This window comes from Bactrocera latifrons, unplaced genomic scaffold (assembly GCF_001853355.1).
Source record: "Bactrocera latifrons isolate USDA-ARS-PBARC rearing strain unplaced genomic scaffold, ASM185335v1 scaffold_692, whole genome shotgun sequence".
NCBI classification, from domain to species: domain Eukaryota; kingdom Metazoa; phylum Arthropoda; class Insecta; order Diptera; family Tephritidae; genus Bactrocera; species Bactrocera latifrons.
The window spans coordinates 80948-93075 of record NW_017537370.1 but is presented as its reverse complement, the minus strand read 5'-3'; the positions used below and the strand labels follow the sequence as shown (position 1 = coordinate 93075).

At 35.1% G+C, this 12128-nt stretch overlaps 1 protein-coding gene across 1 annotated transcript in view; it reads left to right on the top strand.

Annotated features, from left to right (window-relative positions):
• Positions 1 to 4644, top strand: part of LOC108975735 (tachykinin-like peptides receptor 99D) — a gene marked incomplete at its 5' end in the record, with an annotated part of 14085 nt that extends 9441 nt beyond the window's left edge. Inside the window, 3 exons of the mRNA XM_018944436.1 lie at positions 424 to 560; positions 811 to 879; positions 3589 to 4644. Of these exons, the coding sequence (XP_018799981.1) occupies positions 424 to 560; positions 811 to 879; positions 3589 to 4016 (634 nt within the window). The remainder of the gene's footprint in view (positions 1 to 423; positions 561 to 810; positions 880 to 3588) is intronic.
• Positions 4645 to 12128: the final 7484 nt, after the last annotated feature.

Sequence of the window (12128 nt, the reverse complement as noted above, 5' to 3'; positions counted from 1 at the left end):
CCTGAACGTGGTTCATCGGTAACGCATTCTCAGCACTCTTTGGATAATTGGTACCGATCAAAACTTTACTTACTTTTAATTATCATCGAATAAATTTGATTCCGATCACAAAATTGAATTCAACTTCTTTGTTGAATAATTTCTATTATCGTAAAAGTCACCGAATGCACCTTATGTACTTCCGAAAGTATACTAAACACTAATGATTATTTTGATGTGATGTCACTGATACCAACTTAAAAAAATATTTCGACGAATCCGTTTTCGCTCTATATTTAAATTAAAAGGTCTTCCTATTTCTTGCCCAAAGTAATATGTATAAGTGACTGCGCAGTCAGGGATTTATACACCAAACACTTGACACACTACAGARAGCATGTGCTTAACTTCACAAGTCAAAMAATTATGATTTTTCTTCAATAGATTCCGTTACGGCTTCAAGCGATTCTTTCGTTGGTGCCCATTCGTTAAGGTCGACGAATCTCTGAATCGGCGCGACAATATGACTTCCCGGTATTCCTGCTCGGGTTCACCTGATCATAATCGCATCAAAAGAAATGGTAAGTGATATAYTATATATTTAAGAGTAATTGTAACAGTACTTAATTATATTTGCAAGCTGGTAAGCTTAGAAGTTAATCAAAATTTTGCAATCACTTCTTTTTCTTTCACAAAACAATCTCACATACTTCACTTGTCATGTCAAATTTGTCTAATGTTTTTCCGTCTGTCCACCATGTGACTTCATCTAAACTCACCTCCCAGTTGGACATTTCCCAGTCAATTCATCTTTTTGTGTGTCTCTTGCAGATACTCAGCGCTCATTTTTGTACACCTGTCCGAGTTCGCCAAAAAGCCGTCGCGTAGCTTCACATTATGGTAAGTAAATGAATTATGGTACTTTATAAACTTTAGGTTAGTAATGGGCAGAAACCGTTTACGCATGGTAACAGTTTTTATTTTACATACTTTACTAACGTAGACACCGTTTACCCACACCCTTTGCTTCTTTTTTTCGATAAATGGCGCCAATTGAAGGTACCAAGTGTATCCAAGTCCTTCACCACCAAATCTCTTCAATGAAATGAAAGTCTTTCCCTCGCTTAACCGGCGGGTACTGAATCGAATACTTTCAAARCTGAAGTGTTCTCATCCATCCGGACATCATGACCTAGCCAGCATAGCCAATGTCTCTTGATTTGCTGAACAACGWATATTTCATAGCGCTCATCCTTATATCGACTGTGGTATTCGCCGCTATCAATGCGAAAAGAACCATAAATCATATAACAGTCTTTAACCGATTAAAAGGCTAGAACCGTTGCGTTGTGGTATTCAAAATTGCTTGCTATTGCCCCTAATTATTATTTGAACGAGAGTAAATCAAAAAAAGTTCAGTAATTAAATTGTTGGCTGTCATTAACATCAGTAAACTTTTATATCGGCGCCAATTACTCTATAGAGCATTACCTCAAAATGTATATTGCTGTTGTAGTAATTAGCTCTCGTCATTTATTATTTGACAGAGAACTGTTACCAAAATTAGTTGCTACAAGGAAATGGACATTTTATGTTAATTTAATGAAGCACTTATGAAAAACAAAAGCAATAAATTGTAGTGATGACACAAGTGCCTCAAATTAAASTTATTTCGCATTAATTTAAAATCGTAGCATCATCTGTCATTTATGTTAATTGTCCCTCAACTTTTAGTTGCCCACATAAAGTAACTTTTTCGCTCTTATCTTCTGCCAAAAATTCACCAATCAGCTTCAGGATCCAATAAAATACAAACAAAGTTTTATCGCTTGAACTCCTAGTAATACCGTAATTCCTCCGCAATCCACGAGCTGCTGCTGACAGCCAACAACATGTCACCATTGGATTTATAACACCAACTGAGGCTGTCTAATGYTGAGCCACTGCCCATTCTTGTCATGTGCATGCAGCTTCGAGTGACTGCCAGCACAGGGCGGTTGTTAATCTTTTTTGTTTTGCGATGAAAGCCGCTGGCTAGCCTGTTGAATAACAAATGACTACACAGTTGGCAGCAGTGCTATACCATTAWCTAACCCTGCAGGAAAAATTTTGAACTGTTGTTTAATCTTCCCGCAACATACGTGCACAGCGTGTTCATTTAGGAGTGATACGGGAGAGATACAGGAATTAATTTGAAGAACCMAATTTTCGTGTACTTTTTKACTCCAAATKGACTCCAAAATCGTGAAGAKAGTCTGSTTTRCTGTTAAAAACYAATGAYTTCTAWTAACCCCACAAGATGTAGTCTAATGGTGTTAAATCACAACTTCTTCGAGGCCMTTCAATGTTATAATWTCTAAAAATAATCCAATCTCMAAACTTTTCTCGATTCGATTGTTGCATGTGGTGTGGTGTGGCATGTAGCCCCGTATTGTTGGAATCAGATTTGAAAACCCAGTACAGAAAGTATAATAGATTTCTTACTGTAACATTAARACTAAGAGAGACTAAAGATACATACGTGCTCCGATAGCTCAAAACAGTTTCATTTCAAATCAATGCAATTGACCCAGTCGCGTTCTATTTTCCCAAACCCTGCTGACAAATACGATTTCTGGGAGAGTCGAAAGGAAGGAAGGATGACTTTACTTCTCAATTGCCTAGTCAGTCCGAAGTAGCACCTTGCCTAGATTTATTCTGCGTTGGATTTCGAGGCTGACGTGCTTTTTATGATAACACTGGTTCCAAGATAGACCTAAATATCTATGACTTGGGAGTGCTGGTTATTCACGCAGATCATAATCCACCCCGTTTTTGGAGATGTCTACTATCTGAGCCAAGTAGTGCACTTTCAATCGTGGTAGCCGTTTTGGGGGACCTAGCTGGAGCTCATTGAAGCTCACTGACGTGCGACCACTTCGAAGCTCGGAATCGGATCTTACAAAGTACTTAACCGATTTTACTCAAATTTAGTTCATGTCTTACCTTGACGCTGTTTAAAAATAGTCAATGAATTCAAAACTATGGTATTGAATAAATAGAATTAAACAGTTATGCTTGTGGTCGGAAAGTTTTAAGCTCGAGTTCTTTTTGTAAGAGAACAAAGCTTAAACAGAGCGAACMGAGGAATGGCGARTCAAAAAMGGCATGAAGTTCTTATGGTTACTTAGGAATTTGGTCAAATGCGAAAATATAGTTTCGTTCTTCCACGTTAAATGCAGCTACTCCCAGAGCTCTTTAATATTAAAGTTTACCAAAAAATTGTAAAAGTCGCTTCTATATTGTGATTAACTCTGCATTAGCGCATGGATCTATATACATATTTTTACGCCCCATTCCTCATTTGTATTGACGTCTTGAGGAGTTTCACGAATACGGTGGCACCCTGATGACGTGCTTTTGGTTTAAAGTGTGCACCTTTTCTTTGAATAACACTAAATGTTACTCAATTTCAAAATCAAATTAGCTTAAGCCTCTTCCACAGTCTATCCACGTTCAAAGACCTTTTTATGCACATAAGAGTTTAGATATTTACATAGTGCTTATTTATTTTTTCCTTCTTCTCCTTGCGTCAATTACTATATGCCATTTGTTACTTGCTATTTTCAGGTATGTTACGTAATTCCACAATAGTATCCCATCGAGATCCGTTGCGACACTCCGCGCCAATTGGCACCARCAACACCGGCGCATATCACCAACGYTTCACCATTAGTCACTGCGGCAATAGTCACGAGCTTACATCGCTGTCGTCGTTAAGCGGCGCACCGGGTGCGGGACAATATGGCATCATAATGAAAGCTGAACCCATCAAAGTGGCGCTGCGAAATGGCAGCACACAACAAGTGKCATTGCCATTGTGGCCAGCGACAGTTGAAACAACCGACACCGAATCAACTGCAACAACACCGCCACTGCTGCCTCCGCCATCCACACTTGGTGTTGGGGAAGTTGTAGGTGTAGAAGGTTGTCGTGTTGGTGATGCTGGTGGTGGCGTGTGCCATGTGGATGAGACAAACGTGAGTGCCGCATCTTGACAGTRTGAAGGCACACGCAACAACAACAACAGTGGTAGTGTCAAAATAGTTGCGGAGCGTGATAAGTACAGCAATGGTTTAGCAGACGGTTTGGAATATAAAAATGTCAACGGTAGTACAAAAACTTATGCTATTAGCAACAGCAGCAGTAACAACAATAACAACAAGCATCAGGCGATAGATGCCACAGAAAGTGGCAACACAATAGGTGCCCCAAGAATAAGCACAACAAAAGCCACAACAACTACACTGCTGTCGACCAACACGCCACGCGGTATTTTCGTCTCGTCTACGACAGATGATAAAACTTGGCTGTAAATTAGCTGTATAAGAGATGGTTTAGTGAAACACGTGCTTGGCAGACGCAGCCCAGTGGGTGACCAGGTTAAAAAACAACAACGCTAGATTGTCTCGCGTCTCGTGTCTCGTATGTGAATAGGCGTGATAAAAGTTGACATTGGAAAGTGTATAACCTGGCAGACGAAATGAAGAAGATGTGCTGCGGAGCTCTGGTGATATCGTCGCCGATAACAATGGACATATCTAATTTTAGAAAATTTAGTTTAAAATTTAAAATAGTATAATAATAAAGGGAGCAAGAGAGTGGTCTGGGTTTTGCTACAAATAGCTGATATTTCTTGAAACCAAACCCTAAATGCGTACATTTTGAGCCTTCAGAGGCATTATAGCCTCAAAACAGTTACAATGAAAGATTAAACAGAAACTCACGTGCGACCCAAAGACAACTAAGGAAACTAATGGAATTGTAATATATTAATGTATYATGGTTCAATTGCGAATTATTTTAATTCTTACCTTAAATTCATAGTTAGTTAAGCTGCTGAATGTACTAACTACAGAAAAAAGTTAAATTTATTTAAAATATATATATATTTACATAAAAACTCGTAAAAATGTTTATTGTTCTCGCAAAAAAAAGATAAATAGTATGAAACAAAACAATATCAGCACAAGGATTATGTTATGACTTACCTGGAAGTGCTTATGTATATATGTAGCTAAGAAATTAATAGAATACAATTCACTAAAAAAGTTTAAAAATGTAAGCTTAGTATTTGACTATTAAGCTTTGCACTCATATAAGTTAAAAAAAAATTCACCGCACTTTATATTTGAAGTAAAGGAGTTCACGAAAGCTTAATGAGTAAACAAAATATACCTGTATAAGTACAGACGTGTTTGAAATGATAAGAACAACCAAAGTTAACATAGAAATCCATGAATACAATTTTTGCTAAAGTATTTTATATTCAATTTCGATTTTGTATTTAAATTTGGCAAATATTTTAGCATGGTTAAAGTTTTAAGAACATGCAAAACTTATTTATCAAATGCAGGTTAAAATTTTTGTGACGTTTATTGTTGTTATGAGACCGAAACTGGTTTGCAAAAAAAAAAAAAAAAAAAAAAAATACAAATATTTATTTATTGTAGATAAAAGTACACAACCGAGTTTATATTTTGTACTAAGTTGTTCCTCCAGGATTTGTAATTACTTTTGTACATGTGCATTTTCAATAAAAATAATAATTTTAGCAATATTTTGATTTSCCGTCTCCATCCTAATAAAATCATCGCAACTTGAGAACTTTGTATATTTGGCGTTGACTTGCTGATTACGAGATCATTTTTCTTTACCAGAGTTAAAATGAACAATATTTATCTTATCACTGCATAGAATATTGCGCCAAAGTGAAAGAAGTTCCAYCGCAAACGTTCTATCAAATTCATGTGACAATTTTGTATCTTTTGTCTTTAAAATACATAAAACAAATTTGATGTTACGTAATTAAATAAAACAAAAATGGTGTGGGACATCAATGAAATAACGTTTGATTACGTTTGCAAGTCCATCACGGGCACGAATGGAACCCAATTTTCGACGATTTTCAAGCATAAATCGGCCGMTATTATAGATAGTAATTTCATGTTCGACATTCGATTCGTACGAAGACTTGACCTAGTCCCACAGGAAATAACACAACCTATGYGGCCAATTGACTGGGCYATTTCGTTAGRTAACGCGTTGACAAAACTTGGTTTTCAATAAATCGATTTGACATTCGCTGTTGGRACCACATATTGCCCAAGTCCATTTTATCCAATTATGGATATAAGCTACTGTAATGCTTATGTCATAAYTTTAACTTCGTATTAACAGATTTTAAGTATCTGATTTGCTCCCACTTTTACGAAAACCAAATCGTCTTCTCTGACTTATGTCAGTTTATTTTGCAATGCTTTCTATAATCAGTTGGAGAGTTTATTTCTGTAACTGAACGTTTTTAGATCTCKATATTCATCAGACTCTTACTACTCKTTCCTCGACGCGAAAAGAAAATAAATCCAATACAATACGAACTGGGTCCACGAAACAGTTTGTTTTTTACGAAGAAAGTTTTCAGTTCAAAACAATAAACAGACGCTACAGCTCCTTAAAAATATTAAGCGAATTCCGTCGGATATATTTCTCAATCCAACTTTATATTGATTCATTATATATAAACATGCTTTTAACCACAACGCTCTTAGTATTGTTTTATGAGTATTATCACCGTGTCAAAATATGAAGTATCCTCTCTGAGTAAGCCGTATTTTCTAGTACAAAACAATGAACCTTAAAAGGATTTCATTTAACGTTTTATATTGAAAAATATTTAGTCTAAAGTGGTTATCATAATTAATGCCATCCTGCTATTTTATTAAACTTTTGTTAATACCCACTAACTGAGAGAAATAAAATAAAATATAAAAAAAATTTTAACTTAATCTTTTCCCATATATTTAATAGTAAAAYAAGTATGTTAACTAAACGGTTGAATTGCAATCTGTTGGAAATTCAATTTTATGTAAGGTTGTATCGAATCACTTAACGTTAGAAACTTAACGTTGGAAACTGTTCCAACAGATTTCCGTATCAAAGACGTATATAGTACATACTTATACCATACAAATAGTTATAACAATCATAAAATCTTAGCTAAAATGTGTATTTAAAACTGTTAAAAAGGGTTGAAAAATATAGTATAGTAGTAGCTGTCTCTTATACACATCTAGATGTGTATAAGAGACAGTACTTATACCATACAAATAGTTATAACAATCATAAAATCTTAGCTAAAATGTGTATTTAAAACTGTTAAAAAGGGTTGAAAAATATAGTATAGTAGTAGTGTGTAAATTTCATAAAAAATATTTGTTATCATGAATTGTTGAACACACTGTATTTACAGGCTTCTGCCCGCCACTTTGTACATACATATTTACAGCTATGTAACTAGCTAAATACACCTAAAAGGAAAATTGTGATTGTTGTTATTGATAAGGAGAAAGATTCGATTTTAAACAGGGAAAATTAAATATGTTTACCGATGCATACTATAAATAGATACATATGTATTTTATTATTGATCATGTGGGAGTGTATGTTTGTATAGTTATACAGATGCATTTGGAGCAAACTATAAGAATAAGCTATTAAATTGAATTATTTTTAGGTATATGTACATAAATGTTTACATATTTCTACATAAAACCACAAAGTTTATTGTTAAAATTGTACGATAATTATTGATGTTGCACTGAAYACACTGAAGATTTTAATAACTATTTTATTAAGTTGTAGCTTTTAATATAATCTTGGTACTCCTGTAAAAGAACTCCTACAAAATATCTTGTTATCAAAGCTATCGAATTTACATTTATAAACAAATTATTTTGATAAAACTAACTCAATTTGATTTAAAATATTAATTAAATATAATAAGCTCTACTATTTTATAAATTGCCTGTAATTAAATTTATTTTAGAAAAGAAATACACGAACGCTTAACTGTAAATTTGCCTGTGATTTAATTTCTTCTTATTATGACTGACCCATATGATGCTTTATAATCGATCTCTCTCTTTAAGAATGGTTAAAAAATTGAAAAAATAGCACCAAACTTATGTCTCATAAACAATAATTCRAAAATTCAGATCATGGTATCTCCGAACTGAGATTCAACTTCTGGATGAATTGATAAAGGGTCCACACCATAAAGTACGATTTGACGATCTAATGACGTCTCAACAATGGTGTCTTTATTTAGTAGTGTACCCGTTCCAATAGTGTGTTTCACCATTGAGCAAAATGTTCTTGAGAAAATCAGGATCAGTAGTCATCTCGTTTTAGGACCTTTCACCGAACATTTAAAGGTTTCAAATTATGCAGGAGTTAGATTTTGTAAGCCAGCAAAACAAAAATCTTCCAAAAAATATATGATCMTAGTTCCAATTTTTGCGCGAGATTTTGGATGGACTCATTCGGTATTCTTTGATACTATCGTATGTCCATAACAACAATAGCTTCTTTAGTGTGCACTGTGCAGTATCTCTGAAGATGTGTATTATCCAATAGAATAAACGTAATTCGAAGTTGATCCATGGTTGCTCGAGTTCCTGACTAATTCTCCACTCACATAACAAAAACTATTTGTCGTTAGAACATTTTTGTGGCATGATGACGATGAGCCTACAGTCTTATAAATGAAGTTATTTAAAAAAAAAAGACTCAATAAGATAACGCAAATCGCTGCAGTCAAATTACAGTTTCCAGTTTGTCAGACAATGTTGGACACAGTAACCCAATCTCATTAGCAAAACCCGTAGGATTCGCTGACTCAACACACTCCCAACGTCTACAGCAATTACCGATAGCGAGAGCAGCGAAGGTAAGTTAAGCTATGTGTAAGTGAAATGTAAGTTTAGTACTGAAGGAGGCTCAATAAAGTTCAGTCAATATTAAAATATTTTATATGAGGTCAGAAATGAATATCTTACAGGCCATAAAACAAAATTATTAAATACATATATATTTTTAATAAGGGTACACCAACATAGATTGGAGCAAAAAGCTCCCGGAAATTGTAATTAAATTGCACGGGTAAATGATATTACAAAAAAATGTACATCTTTTGTTAAATTTATAGGGTTGTTCTTAGTTATTATGCCAAATATAAGCGCGATCTGTCGAGCAGTTTGTTTACAGCAGCGGCTTAGGTCGGTACACCTCAATAGTGCGATTTTTACAGTGGATAAAACTATCGAACAAAGAGTTTTTGTTAGAAAAGACTTGCGGTGATTTAATTTTATCCAGTGGTACAAAGCCTTCAAAGACAGGCGAGAGATCGTTGCCTCGCTCTAGAAGGTCGCTTCGATCTCTTTAATTGTTGAAAATATTAAAAAATTATATAAAGGTTGAAAATCATCAGGCAAGTGTTAAGGAGATGGCAAGAGCGCTCGACATCTCTCGCTGGTCTGTCCGTATGATTTTAGGTGATATTTTGGGTATGAAACGCGTGTTTGCTCCACTCATCCTGATAAAGCTGAATTTTTTTCAGACCGACTACGATTGTGACCGAATTTAAAGCYAAAAACCACCGCCGACCAACCACCAGATTAGGCTCGATGTGTTCCCAAAACTGAAATTGCCACTCCATGGACGACGATCAAAGAGACAAAACAACATTCGCTGCGGCTCAGCTCCCAACATCCCAAAACGTGCTTATGAAAATTGTTTCGAGGACTGGAAAAATCGTATGGAATAAGTGTATTACATCTGGTGGGAACTACTTTGACAAAATAAATATTGAAAAATAATTAAATATTTTGCGTTTTGTTTACAATTTCCGGATACATTTTGGTCACAATCATCAGAAAGAATGTTTACCAATATTATAATCGTTTTATTAAGAGATTTTATGGCAAATATTATCGGTTAATATGTGAGTTATTTTCAAAAAGTTACGTTTTTTACTTTTCCATCATGTACCTAATATAAAAAATNAAATATTATCGGTTAATATGTGAGTTATTTTCAAAAAGTTACGTTTTTTACTTTTCCATCATGTACCTAATATAAAAAATTTTCATTTCAATAAATTATATATTTTTAATATCAATGTGTAATCACTTAGAAATATTTAAAAGCTGCTCMAAAAAAGCAATTTCGTGGTATTTCCTGATATTAGTAGCAGTATGCTTAAACAACTCAACGCCAGATTCACTGGAAATTACAGAAAARAAATTATCTGAATCAGAAATTGACAATTTAAAACGATTTCATATGTATACGTTTTTTAAAATGTCACATACACTGCCGTTTGTTCGCAGTGACATGTTTCCTCTTAACGCCGTGAAAATGGTTTTRTGTATCTGTGTGCTTATTGCATATGTATGCATTGTGAATTAACTATTTAGGTGTAAATTTGTATACTTGTTTGTATATAATATAAATCTGTACAATTTCCCACACTTCTGTTGGGCTTTCAGTTTCCTTGACGTGCCACACATACATACATACATACATACGCAGACGTATTATAGTCATGTCCACCTACACAAATTCGGTTACTATTACGACTCACAGCTGTCGCATGGAAATTCTTCTAAGAGTTAGCTCTATGGTTGCAATCTACAAATATGCCTTTTCACTCTGCGGTATTTTTTAACGAGATTTATAGGAGAATTCTATTACAGGCATTTCCTTTTCAAACTCATTTACTTTTCATGCTCTTTGCTTGTGCTTTTCATTTAACATTTTGAAAGAAACTTTCAGCTCACTTCGCTGTCATTCACTTTCACGAACGAACACTTACACTGCCATTCAATATATTTTCTTTCAATTCACTTTCGCTAGCTTTGCATGAAATGATTTCCTCTACGCAGAAAACTTCCAAGCTTTAATTGCATCTTCAGTAATGCTATGGGAATGCCAATGTAAACACATGTAAGTATAGGTGAGTATGATACTACCCTAAAGCAGCGACGGGAGTAAAGCACTCAGCTATTTCTTTACTAGTTTAAAAACAGCTTCGAGCAGGAAGAAATGAACCATTCGGAAATTTATGCAAATTATAGACGAAGTGCAAGCATACAAATAATTCCAATCATTTTCAGTGATCTAATAAAAATTTGTCAAGCCATCGGTTCATATATGCATATATGCAGGTACAAAAAAAGTCAATTTCGGAAACTTTCTCAAACTTCTTTACCCCCATGAATATTACGTTTTCTGCAAGTCTGCCGAGTCGATCTTTTAAGCGAAGTTTGGAAACCAAAAGAAGTCGGGCGAAGTCAAATCTTAACTGTTGGGCGTAGCAGTTCGTAGCTGGTTGGGCCGTGGTAACGCCGGAGATGGTAGTCGGTGCTTGGTTATGACAAAAGAGCCTAATTATCACTTTCAAAAGAGTAATTTTTTCTGCAGTTCTTCATCTAATCGGTACAATAATTTAACAAAGTAGAGCCCCTCTTCAAGTAGTCAATATCAATCCCAGAAAAAAGTGCTAGCACCGTCACTTTCAAGCATACCATCACATTCTTCGAAGCAGATAAACTATTTTGACTATCTTTTGCTATGTGATGTGTACCAGTGGTCATAATTGTTGTCCGGAATGAGCACATCGAGCGGTGAGAATATGTATCAARGTCATATACTGTCCTTAAGAAAACATCTGTTTATGGAAAGTATATRCTTTTCCTTATTCTAAGACAAACGCTGACAGGAAAATAGATATATCGATCCTTAATGACTTCCGTTAATCCAATAATACATAAAGATGTAAGCAATAATAAAGTTATCCAGTTGAATGCAGTACAAGTAATAATTATATTGTAGCCATTTGAAATTTTATTTCTATTAAATTTTGTCAGTCTAATACCGTGTTCTTCTTTACTGGCATAGAAGCCGTTTACGCKGTTATAGCSGACTTAACAACAGCGCACCAATCGTATCTTCCCTTCGCAATGTGGCGCCAATTGGAGATTCCAAGCGGAGCCAGGTCCTTCTCCACCTGGTCTTCCTCTGCTTCCCCCTGGCGGGTACTGCGTCTAATACTTTCAAAGCTGGGGTGTTTTCATCCATTCCAAATACATGACCTAGCCGCATGCGTTGCCGCTGTCTCCCAATTCTCTGAACTATGTCAATATCTTGTTAAGGTCATCGTTCCATCGAATGCGATATTCGCCGTGGTCAATGCCCAAAGGGCTCTTCCACATAACCTTCCCTTCAAAAACTCGTAACGCCTACTCATCAGACTCATAGAGTTTGAT